General features: G+C 42.0%; 1 protein-coding gene across 4 annotated transcripts in view; it reads left to right on the forward strand.

Moving 5' to 3' along the window:
* Window positions 1-26,292, forward strand: part of plod1a (procollagen-lysine, 2-oxoglutarate 5-dioxygenase 1a) — a 34,720-nt gene that overhangs the window by 1,270 nt on the left and 7,158 nt on the right. The window contains exons 2-19 of one of the 4 annotated variants that reach the window (XM_078254173.1): window positions 18-109; window positions 233-366; window positions 3,278-3,441; window positions 6,994-7,106; window positions 8,497-8,560; window positions 9,543-9,640; window positions 10,814-10,915; window positions 11,092-11,223; window positions 11,966-12,087; window positions 13,717-13,821; window positions 14,005-14,130; window positions 15,623-15,764; window positions 16,143-16,256; window positions 17,157-17,222; window positions 18,398-18,502; window positions 19,843-19,989; window positions 24,404-24,529; window positions 25,572-25,697. In XM_078254173.1, the coding sequence (XP_078110299.1) occupies window positions 18-109; window positions 233-366; window positions 3,278-3,441; window positions 6,994-7,106; window positions 8,497-8,560; window positions 9,543-9,640; window positions 10,814-10,915; window positions 11,092-11,223; window positions 11,966-12,087; window positions 13,717-13,821; window positions 14,005-14,130; window positions 15,623-15,764; window positions 16,143-16,256; window positions 17,157-17,222; window positions 18,398-18,502; window positions 19,843-19,989; window positions 24,404-24,529; window positions 25,572-25,697 (2,078 nt within the window). The remainder of the gene's footprint in view (window positions 1-17; window positions 110-232; window positions 367-3,277; window positions 3,442-6,993; window positions 7,107-8,496; window positions 8,561-9,542; window positions 9,641-10,813; window positions 10,916-11,091; window positions 11,224-11,965; window positions 12,088-13,716; window positions 13,822-14,004; window positions 14,131-15,622; window positions 15,765-16,142; window positions 16,257-17,156; window positions 17,223-18,397; window positions 18,503-19,842; window positions 19,990-24,403; window positions 24,530-25,571; window positions 25,698-26,292) is intronic. The other 3 variants (XM_078254174.1, XM_078254175.1, XM_078254176.1) reach the window with 3 other exon arrangements.

Here is a 26,292-nt window from a genome sequence, read left to right on the forward strand (position 1 = left end):
AATGTGGTGTCTTCCAGAGAAACTTCTAGTTGTGACAGTTGCAACCAAAGAGACTGATGGCTTCAAGCGTTTCTTGGGGTCGGCTAAACACTTTAACTACACTGTCAAGGTAGGAACCCTTGTGATAAAGGTTTCTTTCCTGCTGTCTAGCCATGGAAGCATGTCTATCTCTTCTTTAAAAGAGCATTCAATTCTATCAATCGCAATACATTTATGTGTGTATGTTTTTAAGGTTCTTGGTCGGGGTCAGAAATGGATGAGTGGCGACTACATGTCCGGTCCAGGAGGAGGCCAGAAAGTACGACTCCTTAAAGAGGCTCTGGAGGAGATGAAGAATGAGGACAAAGTCATCCTTTTTATCGACAGGTAGAGTGTCTTCACTAGAGATGGTCCGATACCATTTTTTGCTTCCCGATACCGATTCCGATACCTAAACTTGCGTATCGGCCGATACCGAGTACTGATCCGATACCAGTGTGTCCTATATTTTATTATGTTTTAAGAACTGTATACTACTATCCCTGTATGGATGATATGATGTATAACAGCTGTATACTACTATCCCTGTATGGATGATATGATGTATAACAGCTGTATACTACTATCCCCGTATGGATGATATGATGTATAACAGCTGTATACTACTATCCCCGTATGGATGATATGATGTATAACAACTGTATACTACTATCCCCGTATGGATGATATGATGTATAACAGCTGTATACTACTATCCCTGTATGGATGATATGATGTATAACAGCTGTATACTACTATCCCTGTATGGATGATATGATGTATAACAGCTGTATACTACTATCCCTGTATGGATGATATGATGTATAACAGCTGTATACTACTATCCCTGTATGGATGATATGATGTATAACAGCTGTATACTACTATCTCTGTATGGATGTGATATTATTTCTATCTTTGTTGTCAGTCTGGCTCAGGTTAAACTCTTTGTGAAACATGAACGCCCCAGAACTTTCTGTTATTCTGCAGTTTGACAGTCAGTTATAACGGAGAAAGAACATAAATAAACTACTTTAACGTATTTTTTCTTTAGGGCTTTATTACGTGGTATCAGATCGGTGTATAAACTCCAGTACTTCCCGATACCGATACCAGCGTTTTAGGCAGTATCGGAGCCTATACCGATACTGGTATCGGTATCGGAACATCTCTAGTCTTCACCGCAGGCAGAGTTTCAGATTTGAATGCACCTGTCAGATGTGATGGCCAGAGTAACACCCTGGTACTTAATTATCAATTAATAATATAATAAACTTTATTTATGTAGCACCTTTCATACAGAGAGTGTAGCTCAAAGCGGAGAGAAGTGGTTGATAAAACCAAAACAAATGAGCATCGAACAACAGAGGCAGCAAACATTAAGAACAGGTATGCCAAGAACAAAAGATTATGTAAAAAAATCCAAACAGCACAACAGGAGCGCCTAGGTAGCTCATCTGGAAGGGCAGGTGCCAATATGCAGAGGCTCAGTCCTCGACGCAGCGGCTCAGGGTTTGAGTCTGGGTTGCTGCATCTCTCTCCCCCTTTCCTGTCTACAGCTGTCCTGTCTATTAAAGGCTAAAATGCCCCCAAAATGAACAACACAATGGAATGCATTGGAACAATAAAACATCTAAACTATGATAATAAAGCAAATGAATGACAATAAGTTAAAAGCAGTGCTGAATAAATGAGTTTTCAATTGTCTTTTAAAAATGTCCATGGAGCTTGATTCTCTTATAGCCTTGGGTAGCTATTTTTTGCTGAACACTTTCCAAATAATACAGATGGGTTTAGGTTTTACAGTATCTTCTGTTTTGTCAGTGTTACTATTGTGTGATATTCTACCTGTATTTGTATTTAAAGTGCTCATATTATGCTCATTTTCAGGTTCATAATTGTATTTAGAGGTTATATCAGAATAGGTTTACATGGTTTAATTTTCAAAAAACACCATATTGTTGTTGTAGTGCACATTGCTGCAGCTCCTCTTTTCAGCCTGTGTTGAGCTCTCTGTTTTAGCTACAGAGTGAGACCTCTCACTTTTGTTCAATCTTTGTTGGGATTCGCACATGTGCAGTAGCTAGGTAAGGACTACTAGCCAGTCAGAGGCAGAGTATGAGGGCGTGCCCTGACAGTACCTAGGTAAGGACTACTAGCCAGTCAGAAGCAGAGTATGAGGGCGTGCCCTGACAGTACCTAGGTAAGGACTACTAGCCAGTCAGAAGCAGAGTATGAGGGCGTGCCCTGACAGTACCTAGGTAAGGACTACTAGCCAGTCAGAAGCAGAGTATGAGGGCGTGCCCTGACAGTACCTAGGTAAGGACTACTAGCCAGTCAGAAGCAGAGTATGAGGGCGTGCCCTGACAGTACCTAGGTAAGGACTACTAGCCAGTCAGAAGCAGAGTATGAGGGCGTGCCCTGACAGTACCTAGGTAAGGACTACTAGCCAGTCAGAAGCAGAGTATGAGGGCGTGCCCTGACAGTACCTAGTGAGGACTACTAGCCAGTCAGAAGCAGAGTATGAGGGCGTGCCCTGACAGTACCTAGGTAAGGACTACTAGCCAGTCAGAAGCAGAGTATGAGGGCGTGCCCTGACAGTAGCTAGGTAAGGACTACTAGCCAGTCAGAAGCAGAGTATGAGGGCGTGTCCTGACAGTAGCTAGGTAAGGACTACTAGCCAGTCAGAAGCAGAGTATGAGGGCATGCCATGCTAGCAGCTAGGCGAGCATTATAACGTGTGTTCCAAAGTGACCACGTTTGTCTCTGAAGTAAAGGCTGGACTACAATAGAGCTGTTTGGAGCAGTTTGTGAACAGTGTTTTCTGTTGGAGATGGTAAGTCCCTTTGGGGGGGACTTTGGGCTTTTTCACTTTGTAAACCTATAACGTGCACAAAAAGATATACAACACAATAGAGGAAAGGGGAAAAGTCAAAAAGCATAATATGAGCACTTTAATGTGGGGAAGAATGCATAATCAGCCCACAATTTCTCTGGAAACGGGAAATAGTTTTAATGGTTATGCCGTTTCCCAGGATTTAACCCTAATGTACACATACTAAAATCACGAGAGAGTGTGATGTTTTTCTCATTTAAGCACTGGTAAACACAACCACTGTCAACTTAACTCTCCAAATAAAGATCGCTGGCATCTTATAAAGGCAACCCCCTTCGTTTGTTTTAACTACGCCACCAGCTTCACACACTGCTGAGCCACACAGCGCGGTAAAGTTTTCTATTTTCACCCCCTATCACACAGCTATGATGTGGTTTTCGCCTCGGGTCCCAAAGAGCTGCTCAAGAAGTTCCAGCAGGCCAGACACAAGGTGGTGTTCTCCTCTGAGAGCCTGATCTGGCCCAACAGACACCTGGAGGACAAATACCCCCACGTCATCATTGGCAACAGGTTTCTAGGCTCAGGAGGTACATGTACTGGATGTCTAATTACATTCTCTGCACTATATACTCGCTATGTATACTATCGTTCCATGTACTTTTGTGTAAATAAACAGTGGTGTGTATCTTTCGCACTAAGCTGTAATTTTCAACGTCACTTCCTGAGAGCCTCCTTGCCGTTGGAGACGCGTAACCATGGTAATCCCTGCCAACTTCAACGTTAGCGGCGTCGTCAGATAACGCTTAAATTGCTGAAAAAGGTTAGCAGCTAGACCAACAGTCGTGTAAATATGTTGAAATGTAAATTGGAGCGTTATTGACGTTACAGAGCTGCTTTGGTTTCTGTCCGTTTGTCTGTTATGATCGTTGTCGTTACTACTGCATTGCATTGTGGGATACTTATGCCGGCGTAGTGTCCAGTGTTTGCATACTGTAATATTTCACCGGAAATAGTATGCAATTCATGTACTATTGGTTTCTAAAAATACTGATACTAAAAAATCTCACACGTTTTAGCCTACTAAATAGCATGTTAGTGTGGAATTTCGGACACAACCTATAGAGCTCAACAGTCCCGCCCCTCCTCCGAGAGAGCTCAGTTTCCGTAAGTTAGTTCCCCATTCATTTCTCGAACGTCTCGAAAAATCTGTGTATAAAGAGCTTTAGACCATGCCTTAGGCTACCCAGCTACGACGTGACTCATAAGCATGCAACGTATCATTTCGAGTGAAAAAACGAACAGAAAATTCAAAAAAAGTCAAAGGTACAAGACATATTTTCATTTCCGAGCGAAGGAACTCCTCATCCCATAAACCACCGCGCACCACTGAATAATATCGTCGAAGACACAACCGCGAAAGAGCCTCTTGAACAACTTCCAATCCGACGACAGCCTCGCGCACACGAAATGTTCATTAAATGTATGAAGAAGTATGCCTAGGCTGAATATTGTTTTGACAGTGGCATGATACAATGATTGATATGACTCATACAGTATGAAGGCTACAGTAGCCTTGCTAATGTGAACGGATAATGTTAACTAACGTTACCAACCTCCCTGCAAAACTCACCACAACTTTGTAGGTCTTGTCCCTCATGCTGGCTCTTACAAAACCAACAACAATACCGTGACCCGATTTGAAGTGGTTTTCACCCCTTTGGACACTCTTGTTCTCGTCGTTGAAAAAAGCCATCATGGCAGCCAAGGAGATCACGATTGCAGTGATAAGTCTACCGTGCAGACTTATTAAAGCTCGTACAGTAGACAGTAACGTTACAGTAGCCTACACAGCGCAGCAGCATAGACTCTAACGGACTTTCGCGGGGTTTAACCAAACAGTTACATGAGTTCCACCAATCAGAGGCATCACTGTGGGATTGTTGGGATTGTGGGTGATGAAGTACTTATCCAAGACATCGCGAATAAAAGATAGTTATCTCAAAACAAGGTTGGTGCCCCATGAACTTTTGGCGTCTATATGAGCATATACAATCGCCGAGTCATGTCGTAGCTGGTTTTAAGTCTACCGTCGACGGTTATGATTTTATGGCTTATGTATATCCAATTGTCAATGGAGAAATTGTATTGTATTCTTACTTCTGGAATCGGCTGTGGGCGGGACTGTTGAGGTCTATATGCCTAAGTTTTGGGCATCTCTCCAGCAGATATTTTACATCTTGCTCACAAAGACTACAGATGATATAAAATCTCACAAGTGACTTTACACGATGACCTTACACCATCGTCACACAAGTACACTTTGTAATACCGCCATGAATATCTCTGAACACTTTTATTTTCACAAGCCGCTGGTGTGACTGTAGCCTTTAAGTCTAGGAAGCAATATGGCTGTTTCTGTTTATAGCAAAGAAACAGCGGGTCTTTAGTCAGCACTCTGCTCTGGGCTGAAGCAATAAAAACTGAACCTGGCAGTAGTTATTAGTAGAGGCAATTAGGAACAGTTGACTTCACTTTCCCAAGAAGGTGGATTACATCACTACTGGGCCATGTTCAGCCCTGACAAAACGTAGCAATGCATTTTTTTAAACTGAAACGGGGGTGCGTTGAACTAGAGCTGTAATCTTGCCTTAAAAGTTCACCCCGAGCCCGACAGAATTCAGCACAAACCGGACGAGTACATTTTGATTGACAGCTTTTTATTCAAATTGACATTATTCAAATGTGCGCACGCACACGCAGCTCTTTTGCCTTTTGTCAAGAATGAGTCATTTATACATTTTTTTACATCATTTATTCATGACTAACGGAGGCTCTAGGCCACTTGAAAGTTGGAACAAAGAAATAAAAGAAGTCCTCCAGAGGCCAGCCTCCGTTTCACCTCCTCAGGATCCATTTTCGCGCTAATCGAAACGCATCACTTGAGCGCGAGCCTGCCCGAGCCCGTGTAAAATCATAGAAATCAAGACCGAACCCGACAAAGAATCAAAAAGATCTTCAGCTCTACGTTGACCACCCTGTTGTGTGCGTTAGCGATTTGCCGATTTTATTACCACGATTTTACAAACACGTCTCTGCTGATTGGGTAACACCTGTGTGACACATCCATCAAACGAGAGAAACATAACTCAAAGCCAGTTGCACACCGTTTCACTCAGAGGAAACATGTCGTTCAACCAGGAAACCGTATGAAACGGGTGCACACCGTTTTGAGATTGAGCATGCTCCAGTTCTGAGGTCTTTACACTGGCTTCATGTCTCTCAAAGAATTGTTTTCAACATACTTCTGTTGGTTGATAAAGCCCTGAACGGTTTATTTTTAATCTGCTGCTACATTATGAACCACCCAGACCTCTCAGGTCGTCAGAACTAAACAGGGAGACGCAGCGTTCTGTTTTTATGCTCCACAAATCTGAAACAAACTGCAGGTCTGCTGCAACTCTCAGTTCTGTTAAATCAAGGATGAAGACTTTTTCTGTTTGATGCTGCCTTTATTGCTAATTTCTGACACTGCACTGTAGAGCTGGGCAATATGTCGACATTATATCGATATCGTGATATGAGACTAGATATTGTCTTAGATTTTGGATATCGTGATATGACATAAGTGTCTTTTCCTGGTTTTAAAGGCTGCATTACAGTAAAGTGATGTACTTCTCTGAACTTACCAGACTGTTCTAGCTGTTCTATTATTTGCCTTTACTCCACTTAGACTATGTCTACATTACTGGTGATTATTTATCTAAAATCTAAGTGTGAAGATATTTTGTTAAAGCACCGATTGTCAACCCTAGAATATCGCCGCAATATCAATATCAATATCGAGGTATTTGGTCAAGAATATCGTGATATCTGATTCTCTCCATATCGCCCAGCCCTACTGCACTGTTACTTCTATTATTGTATTTCATATCCGTCTTATTCTTTTTTTCAGTTTTGTTAACTTTAAATGTTTTATGTAAAGACCTTTGAATGGCCTTGTTGATAAAATGTGCTATACTAATAAAGCTGCCTGGCCTTGATGTGTGTGAACGTAGACACAAAATGAAAACTTCTCTAAACTTCTACCACATTTCCTCACTTCCCGTCTGTTTCCTCTGGGTTGGTTTCTGTTCTCCTAGGTTTCATTGGCTACCTTCCCAACATCAAAGAAATGGTTGCTGACTGGACAGGAAAAGATAATGACAGTGACCAGCTGTTCTTCACCAAGATTTACATTGATCCAGTTAAAAGGGTAAGATTTGTTCACATTAAAAGCCTTCCAGTAGCTAATTGGGCATAATAAACTGGTGTTCCTGGTAGGCTTTTGTGTGAAAGAGTAAACAGTATTAGTTTAAAAAGAGATAGTGTTTTCAGCAGAATAGTGAGTATGACGTGACTCTGTTGTTGTACTAATATAATTAGTGCTGATACTGCTAATACTACATTTACTTTGTGAGCTAAGGCTACATCTACACTGCTACATTTGGTTTAAAAACAAATATCTTTTATTTTTAAAGATTTATTTTGGCATTTGTAGGCCTTTATTGACAGGACAGCTGAAGAAATGAAAGGGGAGAGCGAGGGGGGGGGATGACATGCAGCAGAGTTGAACCCGGGCCCGCTGCATCGAGGAGTAAACCTCTATATATGGGCGCCCGCTCTACCAACTGAGCTATCCGGGCACCCAAAAAAAAAAAATCCAAATATCTTTTGGTACATCCACACTACTCTGACGTTTCCAAGCCTCTAAAATGGAGAAATTTGCAAACACTGCTGCCCCCGTTTTGGTTTCAAAATTTCGGGGTTGCTTTGTAGTCTGGACGGACATAAACGGAGACCTTTGGAAACGAGGATGCACGTCAGTCTTATCGGTTAGGTAGACTAATGGCGTTTTTCCATTACATGGTACCTGAGAGGACTGATAAATGTCCTGAGCGCTGTCATCTCCTCCTTCCGCCATGATTCCAACTTCAAGAAACGCATGTTGTAGGCTACGCAGTGCACCTGCGCGGCAACTTCAGGTGACTTGAATGAAGCTGGGAAGGATTAAACACACGGTTTCCACACCGTTGTAATCCACTGTGATAAGAATTATAATAATAATAATTGTTATCGTCAACATTTTTATCGTGGTTGACCGTACACCGGTAATCGTGACATCCGGAGAGAATCGTCACTAATCACCGCGCCATTACAGACCTTTCAGTAACAGTTCCACCACGTCATCAGTCCAAGATAATGAATCCCTGCTCTTACTTTTCACCGTTGTTGTTCATTCTCCAAAGTATTTTCTGTATTTTAAACTTATACATCCATGATTTTCAACCGCAGTGTAACGTCAGACAACGCACGTTCCCAGTGTGTGTGACTGGTCATGTGATATGTGTTGTCAGACGTGTTAATATGGACGGAGATTAAGTTCTGCTACGGAGATAAAGTGTGTGGACGGTGATTGTTTTCGGTTTTAAAACGCTGCTCAAACATGAACTCGTAGTAGTGTAGATGGAGCCCAAATGCAAGTCAATTAATGTTTTTTACCCAGCCTTTATTATTTGTCTGTGCTGGCCACATCCACAGCTATTATTTGAGACTCACTATTTCAGTACTGGCTTTAATCATGTTTTCATTGTTCATGTTTTCAGAAATCCATAAATATCACACTGGACAGCAAATGCAGATTGTTCCAGAACCTTCATGGAGCCCTCGGTGAGTGCTTTGACTTTTGTTTCTTAGTCCGGCAGCCAGGGAAGTTTATGAAGCAAAGACACAGTGTCAATATTATTGGCTACTGAGGTCTCTGCTGCCATGTTAAAAAATGTTAAGGGTGGACGCCCGTACAGCTCAGTTGGTAGAGCGGGCGCCCACATACCCTTACCCTTTGATGTAGGGTTCAGTTTGCCCTTTGCTGCATGTCATTCCCCTTCTCTCTCCCCTTTCATGTCTTCAGCTTTCCTGTCAAAAATAAAGGCCAAAAATGCCCCCCAAAAAATGTTAAGGGCACCCTTCCAATAACACCTTTTTAGAAATTGTATGTTTCTTATTATCCTGAAGGCAACTTCTTCTGAGTGCCTTGCTCAGGACCTCTGGTAGTGCACACTTCAGCAATAGCTTTTGCAGAAAAACATTTTGTAAATGGACTGTATTTATGTAGTGCTTTTACATCGTACAGGAACCATTCACCACTCACACACGTTCATACACTGTGGCCGAGGCTGCCACACGAGGTGCCACCTGCTCATCAGACAAACATTCACACACCAGTGGCGCGGCATCGGGAGCACTTCGGGGTTCAGTGTCTTTCCCAAGGACACTGGGACTGCAGGGATAGAGGGATCGAACCAACAACCTTCCGATTGGAGGGCGACCGCTCTAGCACCTGAGCCACAGCCACAAGAAATTTGTTAAAGAAGTAGAGGCCGCGCGCAGAGGGACAACAGAGATTAGCTAATGAGCAGGACACATCTGATTTGATATTGATCTACAATGAATCAAATCACCGAAAGCCAAATGACACACTTTGAATGCAGAACGCAGATTGAAAATACCCATTGTCTCCCAAACAGTTGGAAGCACAGGAATATGACAAAGTTGGGACTCCCCAGTGAAGACTGTGTGTGTGTGTGTGTGTGTGTGTGTGTGTGTGTGCGTGTGTGCGTGCGTGCGTGCGTGCGTGTGTGTGTGTTTCCAGACGAGGTGGTGCTGAAGTTTGAGGATGGGCGGGTACGAGCCAGAAATGTGCTGTATGATACCCTGCCAGTCGTCATCCATGGGAACGGACCAACCAAGGTACTGATAGGGCTGCTCGATTATAGAAAAAATCATAATCACCATTCATCTGCATGTACGGCATAACAGAAAATCAACAAACTTTCCCTCGAGTTACCAGCTAACGCTAGCGGTAGCTAGCTAGCTTGGTTGGCAGAACACTGAATAGAAGATATTTTTAGGTGACCTAAATGTTCCAGTTAACTTTGCTGAAGTGAAAACACACAGTGAGAGGGTCAAAGTTTAAGATAAAAACACGGACAACACCCAAAAACAAGCTGAGGTCTATTTTTACTCCACAATGTTAGCATGGTTAGCATCGCTAAGCCTCTGTCCTGATTGACAGGTCCTAAAGCATCCCCTGCTTTATCGTCTGGTTTAAAATAAATGGGAGCATCATTTACTAAATGAACATCATGCTGTGTGGAAGAAGACTTGAAACTAGCGATTGAGACCATCAACTCGTTATGAAAATGTTTACTGAGGTAATAAATGAAGAGAGAAGTAGGCTCATTTTCTCACAGACTTCTATAGAAACAGACTTCTGTTTGGAGCCGGTGGAGTCTCCCCCTGCTGGAAGTTAGAGAGAATGCAGCTTTAAGGAGCTTCAGCGTCGGCTTCACTTTTCAGACATGGAAGTTGCCACTTAGGTGAGATGTCAATAGCGGCCTACTGTTAATTTTTACCCTGGGCCTCCAGGTGGATGAATAAGGCCCTTGTGTTCGACAGCATTTTATCAAATCTAAATGTAGTATGGAATCTGATTATGGAAACTGCACTTTTAAATTCCATATCTATTTAGTTATAGCTTTCATAGTCTCGCATCGCCAGACCTTCCTCCACAGCGCTGTGGAGGAGGGTCTGGCTAGTCCACACAGCATTCCTGGATGGGAGAAAAACGTGCTCTGGTTTATTGGCATTTCTTTAAACCAATCACAATCGTCTTGGGCGGTGCTCAACACCGCATGGAGTAACGGTGCCTCTGCAAAACAGTCTCAGGAAGGAACTTGTTTTGGTGGAACATGTGTAACTATGGTTACCACATTTTCTTTTTTTTTTAAGATCAATCTTTTATTCTTTTTGCCAAGTCAGCCAGTCAAAGTACATGTTAATGTTAAGAGTTTGAAGATACTAGTACTGGATATTGGACTGAGATGTGATAACCTGCATGAACACATACTATTTGTTTTCCAGCTCCAGATCAACTACCTGGGTAACTACATCCCCAACACATGGACATTTGAGACAGGGTGCACAGTGTGTCACCAGGACCTCCACCCACTGACAGCTCTTAAGGTCCGTTCACAGGCTTTTTGGTGATTGACAAATTGTCTTTGTGCAAGATTTCCCACAACTACAATCAATATTGAGGCTTATTTTAAGTGTTGTTCTGTCAACGTGTGCCAAAAAGAAGTAATACGCCCTTTCTCCTGGAACTCATATCATGCCTGTTTTGTTTTTTTTCCCCACAGGAGAGTGAGTACCCTCTGGTGGTCATTGGCGTCTTCATTCAGCAGCCCACCCCCTTTGTGACGATGTTCTTTGAACGCCTACTAAAGCTCCAGTATCCCAAAAACAGACTCAAACTCTTCATCTACAACCAGGTAACAGGAGAGCATTTAATACATCAACTGGGGCTGCTTAGCCTGACGAGCCAGACCCACATCATCCAGATGTTGGGTCTGGGATCTCCCCATTGGCAGGGCTCACTCCGAGGGGCGGGATAAACGGTTGTCTTTCAAATTCCCTCTGCACGCAATAGGATAGCTCTACAACCAATCAGAGCAACGCTAGTTGATAGATTACACTTTTGCCGTATCCGGTCAGCAAAACTCCGAAAACATCTTCCTTTTTTAAGAATGACTTCAGTGCCGTTGGCCGCTGTTCCCAGCAGCAGCAGCCATCTTCAGGATATATATATATAAACATGATTACTCATTGACTTTTGGAAAATATGTTGCATTTATTGAAGTTAAAAAACTACTACTGTACTACTGTACTTTTATTTTCTAAACGAACCCCACCCTCCTGGGTGAAAAGTCCTCTGTTTGTTTGAAATGTGGAAATTTGGCGCTCTTCTATTTTGTCACCTTACTTCCTGCTTTGCTCCCGTCATAATTGCCACGGCCACTAGAGGGCGACACAACTATAAACATAAATATAGGTCGTAATTGCTGCTTTAATAAACAACTTCTGGGAGCGTTTTTTCGTAGGATGACTGTCTCGAAAATGTGCAATCGTGAACACATGAATTGATCCTCCACTGGTGCTGCTTTCAGTGTCCGTAGTAACTCAGACTCCTGCTCTGCACTTTCTCTTCTCTGTTTGTTTCTCCTCTCCCTCCAGGAAGCTCATCATGAGCGTCACATCAGCTCTTTCCTGAAGGAGCATGGAAGCCTTTATCAGGATGTCAAAGTCATTGGGCCTGAAGAGGAGATGGACGAAGCTGCCTCCGGCAACATGGGCTTGTGAGTTTCAAGTTAAAAATATTCATTTTTTGTGATTAACAAAACATACAAAACCTACAATTCGCTACATAAACACACCCTCCCTTCGTCATCACCACCCAACCAGACAAAAAATCAAAAAAAAGATGAAACAGTATCTGCAATATTCACGACCATTCAACAAAATAGTAACAAAACAAACCATAAACCAGATAAACATATGTATAAATGACAACACCATTAGCCCATCATACAGTCTCTCTCCAGCACAAAGCTTCTTAGGAGCCTCCAGAAAGTTCAGCTACTTTCCCCATTTTCTTAGCCTGGATGCCAGCCGAATTTAGCCCCGCCCACAACATTTGAGGTCGGGAAGTTCGGTCTGGACTTGATCCGTTGAGGAGCAACTATGCTCCAACCAGAGCTGTCAGAGCAATCAGATTGTCAGGGCAGGACGGGCTTTATACGATGATGGACAGATGATCAACGGTAACGTAAAGCCTGCCTTTGACTCGCAGCTTCTGTGACGTCTGTCTCCGTTGCTCTGATTGGTTGGAGGTCTATCTGTTGCTCTGATTGGTTGGAGGTCTATCCAATTGAGTGCAGAGGCATTTTCTTTCCTGGTTCGGTTGAAACACGTCCCATAATCACAGCCCAACGGGGCAGAATCAGACTCATACTCTGACCTGAAGCTGAGTATGACCATGTCAGGCTACCATTTTCTAGTATAGACGTCCAACCTGGAAAACCGTTTATATGACATTTTTTTCAAACGCCGCCACCCTAGCCATCTCACAAGCCCACTCCTGGATTGATGGCACCCTTCATTCTTCCAGCCTCTTAAAATAATCTGTCTGTCTATCGTCAAACTAGTCTGGAGTTAAAAATATTTCTAAAGAAACTGATGTTGTACACAATCATATGTGCTCTACTTAGAATCAGGGTTTCACTCACTAAAAATACATGTGCATAAACATTTATTTATATAATAACGAATAACCTAACGTTAGGGTATTTTTACACTTCCAGATGCAGCAGACAGTAGCTCTCATTTGTGTGTTTGTTACTGGAGCATGTACGTGCGTGTCTCAGAGGAAATGTAATGGAGTATGTGCTGGCATTTCTCTTTAATTTCACACATTTCAACATACTAGCCTGACAAGCCAGACCCACATCCAGATGTTGGGTCTGGGAACTCCCCATTGGCAGGACTCAATCCGAGGGGCGGGATAAACGGTTGTCTTTCAAATGCCCTCGGCACGCAATAGGATAGCGCTACAACCAATCAGAGCAACGAAGAAGGTAACGGAGCTAGTTGATAGATTAAACTTTTGCCGTATCCGGTCGGCAAAACTCTGAACACATCTTCCTTTTTTAAGAATGACTTCAGGGCCGTTCTTTGTTCTTTTCTCAAAGAAAAGCTGAACTCCAAGTCTTCCAGAAGACCGCTGTTCACCAGCAGCAGCAGCAGCAGCCATAAGCCCCGCCCACCGACTCTATACACAATGTGATTGGCCTGACCAGAGTTTGGTTTTTCCAGCTCGCAAGCCAACGGAGAGCTGCTAGACGACCCTGGCTGTAAATTACATTTGCTGCCGCTAGGGTGGTCTAGATTTCTAGGCTAACAACATACATGTCTTTCCTTCCTTTCAGTGACATGTGCCGGAAGGACAAGGACTGTGACTATTTCTTCCTCTTGGACATTCAAGTGGTCTTAAAGAATGAGAACACACTTAAAATTCTCATTGAACAAAACCTGCAAGTATAGTTATCATTATTAGATTAGTAACAATAATCCTGTGATGTCTTGGGACTGCTGTAAACACACAATCACACATAGTAAATCTCTTTATTTATTTGCATGAGTTACATTTTTACTACTAATAAGTGTATTTGGCCCGATGAAGAAATATATTAACACTCCTTTTAATTGTTGATTAGGCCTATTGTGGCACCGATGATAACCCGAGTTGGTCGACTGTGGAGCAACTTCTGGGGAGCCCTGAATGCAGAAGGCTACTACGCCCGGTCAGAGGACTACGTGGACATAGTTCAAGGACGCAGAGTGTAAGTTTTTTTAAACGTTGTGAAGACTTTAGAGACTTATTAGTGATTATCAAATAATGACAAGTAAATAGTTATATCTGACCTAGTCTCGCTTTGCCAGACCTTCCTCCACAGCGCTGCGAAGGAGGGTCTGGCTAGTCCACACAGCATTACGGGATGCATTATGGGAACGTGCTCTGGTTTATTGGAGTTTCTTTAAACCAATCACAATCGTCTTGGGCGGGAAGGAACTTGTTTTGCTGGAACATGTTTACGTTCAAAAGTAGTTTTAGTCGTGCAACAGAAAACTCAGATTGGACAGATAGTCTAGCTAGCTGTCTGGATTTACCCTGCAGAGATCTGAGGAGCAGTTAACCATAGTCCTCACAAATCCACCAGAGGTTAGAACGGCAACACGGAGACAGAGGAAGGAGACGGAGATCTGGCCTAAAAAAGTGACATCCGTTGGAATTTCAAGTGGAACGTCGTGGATATAGACTGTGTATATATATATACTATATACTGTTTCTGACCTATATTTACAATACTGAATCTTGCAGCAAACTTTGCAAAACATTGTAGTTGTTTCATCGACATCCTCTATCGCCACACAAGAAAACTCCTTCCAGGACGCTTGAAAACTCTCTCATTGGCTTTAGCTCGTATGCAGCCATCTTCTTATGCTTTCTCTAACAGGACAGCTGCCAGTCACGCGTCACTAACGCCAACTCAACTCTTGATTGGCCAACAGCACTTTAAGGCGCTGACACACCAACCTGATTATCTGCCGTCGGACAGTCTGGCGAGGTCGGTGACTCGATTCTGTTCGGTGTGTTTTCCGTGCCGTCGTCAGTCAGAGGAGCCGTCAGCGTTTATTTTAGCCGCTTTGACTTGTTGAATCGGCCAGTGGGCAGTCGGACTCACTGACCAATCTGATTGGTGGAGTGCTAGCCCTTGACTAGCGAATCAGTGCACGAAAAAACCAGAGAGCCCAAGAGCTGACAACGCCAGTATCTTCATATTACTAGCCATCGTATTTTCTTCCGTTCAGCGAGTAATGACAACAACGATCCTTCTTGACTACTATCAACACTCTCTGATGAAAACAATGACTGACGGCAGCGTGCTCTGTGTTTACTAGGTCTAGAGAGATGTTCCGTCATTTCCGGTTTTCATTTTTTGGGTGACAGTACAGATTAATGCCGCCTGCTGTTATGGAGACGTATTACGTCTTGCGCATGCGCAGAACCTATGCTCAAGTCGGAGTCTCTTCGGTGTGTTCTGAGGCACTTTTTTGACCAACTTGGGGAGACGGGAGCCGACTAATCAGTCCGACTGCCTTTTCTGCCGACGGTCGGCCGTCGAAAAAAGGAATTGAAACTTTATTTTAACTGGTTGTTTTATTTATTAGCCTGACGTGGCGCTTTACTTGCCTCAGGCCATCGAGCAAGCCTCATTGTTGAACACTGCTAGTGTTGGCATGTAAGTTGTCTTGTCTGTCTTGTTTTTTTAGGGGTGTGTGGAATGTCCCGTACGTGTCCAGCGTGTACCTGGTGAAGGCCAGCTTGCTTCGATCGGAGCTCGCAGACTACGAGCTGTTTAACTCAAACACCTTAGACCCCGACATGGCTTTCTGCCACAACATCCGCAATAAGGTCAGTAAGAGGAAAAAAGAACAATTCCACTTTGACATTAGTATTGGAACTAAGGCTGTCGATCGATTTCAAATATTTAATCACGATTACTCGCATGATTGTCCTTAGTAAACTCACGATTATTCGCTCATTTTTTATCTGTTCTAAATGTACTTTAAAAGATATTTTTTAAGTTTTTAAAGCTCAAGTGGAATATGAGACTTAGCTTACTCTGGTGGTAACTGGTTAACATCGACACTACATGCAGATAACTTTAGTCTCGTGGAGAGAAACATCTGGAAGGTCTAAGATCTAATCAAGAAAAACCAAAACGGTTTAAAACTGTGAATGTAAAATTGTCCATGAAAGTATTTGAACTGTTGTGATTCTTTTTCTCAGGGAATCTTCATGTACGTAACCAACATGCACACTTTCGGCCGCATCCTGTCAACAGACAACTATCAGACCAGCCATCTTCATAATGATCTGTGGCAGATCTTTGAAAACCCAGTGGTGAGATTCTGAGTGAATGCCTGAAAATATCACCTGTGTTAAAGCTTTAGTGCGTAACTTTTTAATATTAATAAACGTCCGTTACATTCAAGCCGTTGCCAAATGAGTTGCTACAAAGCCAATTAAAGGTCCCATGACATGGTGTTCTTTGGATGCTTTTATATAGACCTTAGTGGTCCCCTAATACTGTATCTGAAGTCTCTTTTATATAGGCCTTAGTGGTCCCCTAATACTGTATCTGAAGTCTCTTTTATATAGGCCTTAGTGGTCCCCTAATACTGTATCTGAAGTCTCTTTCCCAAAATTTCCTTGGTGCAGAATTACAGCTACTAGAGCCAGTCCCACAATGAGCTTTCCTTAGGATGAGACATTTCTGTGTCTGTAGCTATTGAGGAGGAGAGGGGGGGGGGCAAGGTGGAGGGTGGGGGTGTGTGGCCTTGACCTATTGCCACTTTGCTCCTTTGAAAGCCATGATGTCTCTCTCTCTCTCTCATGGGGGAGCCAAATTCTCTGGGCAGACAAAGCAGAGAAAGGGGAGGTAACCTTTCCCCTTATGACGTCATAAAGGGAAGATTCCAGATCGGCCCATCTCAGCTTTCATTTTCTCAAAGGAAGAGCAGGATACCCAGGGCTTGGTTTACACCTATCACCATTTCTCTATTTATTAAAAGATCAATTTCTGGATTTTATGAATCGATATCAGATTGCTCCAACAATCGATTATTTTAACCCAGCCCTAGTGTTGACTTCACCTCACTGTAGTAAGACAAGGACTCCAGTTATGTCTTAATGCTACTTAATTACTCTTTATATATACTAACCCTGGAACATCAGCCACAGCTGTACCTGTGGTAGAAACATTGTCTAGAAACTGCAGTCTGTATGCTGTGTTTCTTTCAGGACTGGCAGGAGCGCTACATTCATGAGAACTACACTTACATCATGAAAGACAAGCTGATTGAGAATGTGAGTTGCAACACAAGTTGGCATTAATACATGAGATGCCCATATTGAAATGGTAAAAATGTTGACTGATGTTTTTTTTAAATACAAAAGAACTGAACACATTTTAATCCTAACTTAGTTATTTTCAACCTGGACCCTATTTCCCCATGTGTTTGTGTCTAAGTGACTGATGGGAACAACAATCTTCGAAACTGGTCCAGTATTAAGCAAGACGAAAAAGGCTACAATGAAAGTTATTGGGCAATTGTACACCTTCAATTTACGTCCGCTAAACGTGCTGTTTTTACCACTGAGAGGCTCAGATTATTATTCTCAGTGTCTGACAGCATTATGGAAAAGATCCCTACAGAGATAGACCTTTTTGTTAAAGAGTAAGATCCTTTTACTTTAACATGATACATCCCCGCAATCACTGTCGCCAATCCCACCAGACTCCATTTAAATAAACAGTAATTCTATCATAGTAAAACACACTTAATTCAAAGTTGACATAAACAAAATAAAACTATCAAAAGCCGTCTTGGTTCATCTTTCCACTGTTCCAACAATCACCACTCTGGTTTGGTTGAAATAAACCCTTAATTCACCCATTTACTTGTGGAGATATGCTGGCTCTATACACGCTAAAAGTCCTGATTATTTACATGGAGTCTGGCGACAGAGATTTCTGAGCTGTTTCTGGTTAACTAAAAGGTCCATCTCTGTAGGGATCCTTTCTATAATGTTGTCAGACACTTAGAATAATAATCTGAGCCTCTCAGCGGCAAAAAAATAACTTTTAGAGGACGTAAATTGACGATGCACATTTGCTCTATAGGGTTACGGTGCAGCCCTGTTCGCGCTGTCACTGGACAAAGTGACAGCTTTGTCCAGTGACAGCTTTGTCCAGTTCTCAATACTGGACAAATTTCAAATATTTTTGTTCACATTAGTCACTTAGACAGCAATCAATGGGAAAATAGGGTTGAAAAACCTCAGAAATGAATCTTAAAACCTCTGTGTCCTTCTGTGTTTCTAACAAATACTGTCACTGCAGTGGACTGTACAGACAAAGTCACTTGTTGAAACTTAATTTTAAAAAGAGTTGGATTGACGGTGGATTTTTTTATAAATGTGCAGTTGTAGGCAATATGTAATGTCAGTGGTTAAACTGTACCGTGTCCTCTGCCCCCCAGCCTTGTCCTGATGTGTACTGGTTCCCAATTTTCTCTGAAGTTGCTTGTAACCACATTGTTGAAGAAATGGAACATTACGGGAAATGGTCAGGAGGAGGCAATACGGTATGTAATTATATGGACGTCTTTTTGTACTCGTCTTCTTTTGATTTGATTCTTAAACCCAGTTCAGACCAAAGATTCGGGACGAGATGAAACTGTGTTAGAACATTCCAGGGAAACGTTTCAGCGGTCTGAACCGGCCCGTCTCAGCTCGACTCAAACCAGCTGATGGTGTCGCTGCGACTCAGCTGGTCGAGTCTCCAGAGGCTGGTTTTAGACCGTAAGAGACGTCTCCTCTTTCAACAGCCAATAGAGAAGTCAGGTTGTAAAGTCAGATACAAACTATAGAAATAAAATGATACATTTCTATGTTACAAACTGTAAACTGGTGGAAACGGCAGAGTTTCAGACGGAGGCTCAACGTATGTGGTGGAGCGAGCTAGAGAGTGACTGACAAGAAGGAGCGGCGTTAAAACAAAGCAGTGAATCACATAAATAAAATGTTTTATCTCTACTAGAAAATACTAGAAATGCAACTGTAGCAAGCATCTCACTATCACTAACGTTATCCACATTAATAAAGATGCAACAAATGATATATCCAGCTACAAAATGCCTGAAAGTCAGAAGTTAGAACGGAGGTACAGAGAGACATTGCTATGGAGATGAGACACGGTCTCGTCTCGTTGGTGTGAACTGGCAGCTTTCAGAGCGCTGCAGACCGGCACGGTGCTAGTAGCTGCAAGTTTTAACGGGAATCAGAACTGGGCTTAAAGATTCTGAATAAATAATCCTCATCACCCATGATAATCAACATACCTCAATCAGCCGCTTGTAGATAACAAAATATAAAAACACATCTCATCATCAGCGGTGTAGTCTCATGTATTGTAGTGGGTATACTGTACTGTATTTAAATGTATTGGCCTATATATATGGCCCAGAATCTGCCTTTGGGGGAGGGGGGCATATCATAGTGGGGGGGTCTGGCTGTCCTCCCCCAGGGTTATTTTGAGCGTCAAAGACTTCATTTCCTGCATTTAGATAACTTTTATTCACCCATTTACGGTGGAAATACCTTTATTTAGCCTATGCGAAGAAGAAAAACACAGTTGACAATTCAAAATATATCAAAAATATAATGGAAAGTATGTTGTTACGTGTCATTGGGCATTTTTAAGAGGGAATATGGAAATCCTGGAGCTTTCTTAGTGGCTATACTGCGTATACCTGCGTATCACGTAGACTACACCACTGCTCATCATTGTTCTTTGTTATTCAGTAATTGTCATTGTTTGTATAATGACTTGTTGTTGGGTTGTTGGCCATCAGTATTTGCCATCTACATCTCAAGTTTTGTTGAGTTTTTTTCATCTAAACACATTTATTTTCCTGTTTGTCAGGACACCAGAATCCAAGGTGGCTATGAGAATGTCCCCACTATCGATATCCACATGAATCAAATCAACTTTGAAAAGGAATGGCACAAGTTCTTACTGGAGTATGTAGCACCGATAACGGAGAAAATGTATCCTGGTTACTACACCAAGGTAGGAGTTCTGAACACGGGTGGGAACAGGAAGTTAAAACCTTCAATGTCACACAAACTTGTGAGGTGAACATGAGTCTGAGTTTGGAGGACATTTAAATATTTAAACATGTCACACCGTGTTGCTATTCGCGTCGCGCCATTCATGTGAGTGTGATCGCCGTATCATTTGTGTTTAATTGGGTTACCTGCTGGCTTGAGCTGTAGGCACCAACAACAATTCTTTCCGTTATCAATATGGCCGAAATAACCACTATTGCTGCTTTGTCCCTGTTGTGGAAGTCCCAAATTGTTGGAAAATCAAACGCTGTCATGTCTGGATTAGGGCTGCACAATATAAACATAAATATGCAATTAGGCCTGTCACGATAACAACTTTTGCTGGGCGATAAATTGTCCCAGACATGATTGCGATAAATGATAATATTGTCGTTCTGAGACCATTTTCATCTAATATAATGATAATGGCGTAATAATGCAGGTACACCTTTTCAAAGATCAATACACATTTAACACTGGAACTGGAAGACATCTTAAATATCCACAATAAATGAACAAAACAACCAAAAACAATAAATAAAATGGACTCTCAGTCTCTGTTAACAAAAAATGCACTGGAATAAAAACCAAACACAACCAAAAACATTAAATAAAATGATCGAGCTCATTTTATTTATCATGCGATTAATTGATTTATTGCATATTGCGACAGGCCTATATGCAATAACGTTGAATATCGCAATAACGATATTACTTGCGATAAACAAACGGATATTAAAGTGTTCGTAGTTCTGCTGCTTTCAGTATTCTGCGTTAAACATCATTATGCCAATTTGTAAAGAGTCTGTCCGCAAGACGACAAGCAAACATCTTTTTTAAATGCTTGTTTTCTGATCGATCAGGGCTTTGCTAACGTTGGAGCTGCTCCATCAAAAACAACTACCGTATTTTCTGGACTATAAGTGGCTCCGGACTATAAGTCGCATCAGTCAAAAAATGCGTCATGAAGAGGAAAAAAACATATATAAGTCGCACTGGACTATAAGTCGCATTTATTTAGAAATTTATTTCACGAAATCCAAGACCAAGAACAGACATTTAATCTGGAAAGGCAAGTTATTAAACTACCCAACAGCCCCCAGAACAAGGGGCTGAATACGGTAGGTGTCCTCTACGTTAACGTAACACATTAACAGTTATTAAACTACCCAACAGCCCCCAGAACAAGGGGCTGAATACGGTAGGTGTCTCTACGTTAACGTAACGTAACAGCACTGTTGACGAGCCTCTCCCAGCAGCACGTTGTTCAAGCACCCATCTGTGGACTCCTTCCTCCAGCTCTGGCCATCTGGATTTCAGCGCGACTAGCTTTCTTTGTTTTCTTCATTGCAGTAAGACTAACCTTTTCTCCAGTCCCTCACAAGTTTCTCTCTCACTCCAAACTCTCCTTCTGCTGCTCGATTACCGTTTTTCGGCTGCGTGTTTTACTACCTGCAGTCTCCTGCAGCTTCTTTTCTTTCTCAGTTGTCTTTAGGAGCAGCATATAGTCGTCACAAGCCTAGAGCGCCTCTCGCGGCTGTAGACGGTAATGTTTTCAGCATGAAATAACATTTAAAACATGTTTAAGTATATATATGTTGATATATAAGTCGCACCTGACTATAAGTCGCAGGACCAGCCAAAGTATGAAAAAAAGTGCGACTTATAGTCCAGAAAATACGGTACATGCACACGTTTTCATGTTATCAGGTAGTCCAACTTCTCTGCTAACTTTTCCTAAAAGAAAGCTCCTTTTTTTGTCCGGTCTCTGTCCAAATAATGAGGTACTACAGAGCTCTGGGTGCCCACAGACGGCTACAATAATTAGTTCCTCCATTTCTGATCCAACAACGTCAGGACATCAGGAGAATCTAAACACTGATTGGCTTTCGCGACACAGCGTCACACGAATTTCTCGCTTAAGTAAAAAAAATTTCAAGCGAATTCACGATTTCACAACGCATCGTTTACGTCATTCCCATCATTCACACTGTGAGTTTGGGTCTGTGAGTAGGCCATTAGATTGATCCCCTTGATAGAACATCATTTGAAGTAACATTGCTTCCTATAAGGATGATGTTTGCTATGAACTGACGCTGTCATTTATCCTACTTTTTGTCTGCAGCTTTGTTGCAGAATGGACATTGCTGTACAGTAGTGCTTGTACTGTAATTCCCAGAGTGCACCTGGCAGTCCATTAGAGTAGCAAAGTGGGAGGAGTTATTTGGGGCATCCAAAGGTCCGGTTTCTTTTCGGTATAGACAATGTCAGGTGTCTGGCAAGTCTTGCGTAGTCAATAAACTCCCAACTATCAGTACAAAAGTAAAAAACACACACTGACATCTTCCTGCTGAGACATTTTAATAAATATTGATGTCAGTAACATAAACTATAAATTACCCAGGAGACACATGGGTACCGGGCGACTTTCAAGACAGACTTGGAAAATTGCAAAACCTATCCTTTAATGTTTTAAAAGAAAATACTGTAACCCACTTTGCTACTCTATAAGGTTAAACTGTGCTAACCTTTTTTTTCTGGATTATCAATTAAAGAAATGATGGATTCATGGGATGGATAGATGAATGTTGGAATTTGTGGATGGTGCTTTTCTCTGTTCAACCACGGTGGTGGTTCTCAAATAATTAGGGATGCACCGAAACCAAATACCGAATCCTACTCCCATCCTCCGTTTATTAACAACACATTAATTAACACAATAATGAAGTAAACAACGTCCACAGCAGTGTAATAAGCTGGTAATGGTCGTCTGGTTAACACCAGTTCTTAGCTGTAACTGTCCTTCCTTTGCCGTACCTGAAGTTGCTGCATTCTGGCTACTGTCTGTAGATTCCTTCCTACAAAAGCCAGCTGCTAACAAAGGTTGGACACAAACGGAGGTGTGAAATGAATAGCTCACATGGTACACATTGGCTCACATTCAGCATCATTTACATTTCCCCAGCACCAATTCCATCAGTTTAACAAAAAAGTCATGTTCATTCACTACTTATATCCAGCCGCTTCCACTTTGCGTTTTGTTTTATCATTGCTAAGCTAGTGTCAACAATAGAGAGGTGAAGTCCCTCCTCTTCCGGTGGACCTCATGAGTCCTTAATTCACAAAAAAATGTTAACGGTTGTGGACAGGGAGAGGCAAATTATTTTTTGATCCCGTTTGAATTGAGCCATTAATTACACATATGATGTTTGTCAGTTTAAAAGTGAATTTTTCAACTGAAGAAAGTCTCAGTTAGCCGTAGTTTTGTTGTATTACCACTTAGTTTAGTGTGAAACCGCTCAGTGAACTACATCTCTCGTCTCACACAATTTACGTCACCTAGCTTGATGCTCAACTTGCTCGCTAGCTAGCTAGCATAGCTCTGTTCCACAACACACAAAAAGAATAAGTAAGATCATCTGCTCATGTGAGTAACGTTACATCCCGGTACCAAACACACAGACATCGTAGCTTCAGAGAGACGTCATCCATGCGTCATTGAAGTGTGTAGTCTTTCTAATTAAGTCATTTAACAGTCTTACACTTCAACAGTTTGACAATAAACTGAGACTTTCTGGACTTGCAAAATAATCTTTTAAACAAAATGTGTTTTAAACATCAAATGTGTAATTCATGGCTCAATTCAAATGGGATCAAAGAATAATTAGTCTCTCTCCGTTCGCTAAGTTCATATTTTTCCCGAGTTAAGGTCCCATGGCGGTGCACCGGAAGGGGAGGGACTTCGCCTCTCTATGCTCCATACTTCCTGCAGATTTAGGGCTGCACCAAAATAGAAACTCTTGGCCATATTTGCATCTTATTCGGACACTTTAAAATGCCTCCACACTGCCGACATGATTGCTGCATTTATAAAGCGTGGCGCTTCTCACTCTACACTGGTTGCTATTTGCTTCATCAAAAATGTCATTGTTCAGTTAAATTTATTTGTTCTTTTCACTTATTTGATGCTATTTTCGGCCGAATAATTTCAGTTGCCAAACAGTCGGTGCAGTCCTAGTTTCACATTAAAACCCTATCAGGAATTATGTCCTTTGAGGCACTGGAAATGGGACGCATCTGTGCAGGAAGTTTGGATTGACAGTACCTCAACAACGATCAAACAAATGACAAAGTGGAAGCGATGGATAATGATGGAAGTTGTGCTGCGGAAATGATGGTACGTTAACACTGAATTTCAAGACAACAGGTAAACATGGAGGAAGTGCTGAGTTTGCCTGAACAGCAAATTCAAACGGGAACAGACTCATTATTATAAAATATAGGCTATAAGATGATGTGTAGACTAATTGAAAATGACTGTAACCACCCGTTACAGCTCTGTGTGTTCTGTTGACTAAAATGTCTTCTCTCATCAGTGTGCCTCTCCCCTGAACTTTGTGGTGAGGTACAAACCGGACGAGCAGCCCCTGCTCGCCCCTCACCATGACGCCTCCACATTCACTATTAACATAGCTCTCAACAGCAAAGACATTGACTACCAGGTAAATGGGGAGGAGCTGGCAGTTAAAAGGTAATTTCGGGGTTTTTTTCAACCTGGATTTTCCCAATGCATTGGTGTCTAAGTGACTAATGTGAACAAAAATCTTTGAAATTGGTCCAGCATCGAGTGAGAACGCTGAAACCGGCAGCCGTGAAACGGGCTGCAATGTAAACATACAGGGTCTGTGGATATTTTTTATAATTAAATATCGTCCACCAAAAGTTCTGTTTTTGCCGCTGACAGGCTCAGAGTAAGAGCCTTTTTTTTCTTGTTTAACCAGAAACAGCTCAGAAGTCGCTATCACCAAACCTACCAGAGTCCATGTAAATAATCAGGACTTTTAGCGTGTATAGAGACAGCATATCTCCACATGTAAATGGGTGAATTAAGGGTTTATTTCAACCAAACCAGAGTGGTGATTGTTGGAACAGTGGAAAGATGAACCAAGACGGCTTGTGGTAGTTTTATTTTGTTTCTGTCGACTTTGAATGAAGTGTGTTTTATGATTATAAAATTACTGTTTATTTACATGGAGTCTGGTGGGTTTGGTCTGATAGCGATTTCGGGGCTGTTAATGTTAAACAAAAAGGATCTTACTCTTAAACAAAAAGGTCTATCTCTGAAGGGATCCTTTCCATGTTGTTGTCAAACACTTAGAATAATAATCTGAGCCTGTCAGCGGCAAAAACAGAACTTTTAGTGGACGTAAATTGAAGGTTAAGGGCTTAATACTTGACCAATTTCAAAGATTGTTGTTCCAGTCACTTAGACACACACAAAAATAGGGGTCCAGGTTGAATAAATACGAAGTTACTCTTTAATAGAAGCTCCAGGATATGATGATGCAGGTGATCTTCTCTTTCTACTTCTTTGCTCCATCTCTGGACGTGAATGCTGGAGCGGCAACCATTCTGATGCTTTTCTTTATTGAGCAGGAGCTGTGCGGGGCGTACATGTGTACACAGTAACACTCTTGTCTGTAGCCAGATGAGCCGTTTCTATGCGAATGCTTGCATGACTCCTTTCTGTCTGTGTGTTTCCAGGCTCAGTTTGACTTGGCCTTTGTAGTTAGATATAAGCCAGACGAGCAGCCGTCTTTGAGACCGCACCATGATGCCTCCACTTTCACTATTAACATAGCGCTCAATCAAGTGGGCCCTGATTACCAGGTGAGTGTGTTTAGAGGTTGGTAGAAATCTTACATTTCCAACAGGTAACTCACAGTTACTATATCTTAAAAGAACAGTTGGTAAGAACGAAATGTACCCAACATACAGTCCCATTACACAAGCAACTGTTCATATTAGACGAGGCCTAACAAACTTATAGATTAAAGTCCCGTTCACACCAAGAACGATAACTATACACTATACACTGATGTGAGCATCCGCACTGCTTTCGCTCTGAAAACAGATTCAGCTGATAATAACTAGGGCTGGGTGGTGAATGCGATACATTTTAGGCACCTAACGAATTGCCTCGTCATTCAATACCAAATAATACCTAAGGAGCAAATCTCGTCAGCGTCAGTGAGCCAATAAGCACGCAGCATGCTTCTACCAAGATCTATGAATGCTGCTGATTGGCTGTCTAACGTTACACGTCGTAGAGACGTTACAGAGATGGCTCAGGTAGTAGGAGCTGAAAAATAAATGCAAAGATTTGTGCCGTTACGAAATGAAAATGAAATATCATTTCTTATTGTTAAAATGGAATTTATAAAACTGTTATTGAAGAAAGTAGTGCTTAGTGCTTAGGTTAATA

This window comes from Sander vitreus, chromosome 7 (assembly GCF_031162955.1).
Source record: "Sander vitreus isolate 19-12246 chromosome 7, sanVit1, whole genome shotgun sequence".
NCBI lineage: Eukaryota > Metazoa > Chordata > Actinopteri > Perciformes > Percidae > Sander > Sander vitreus.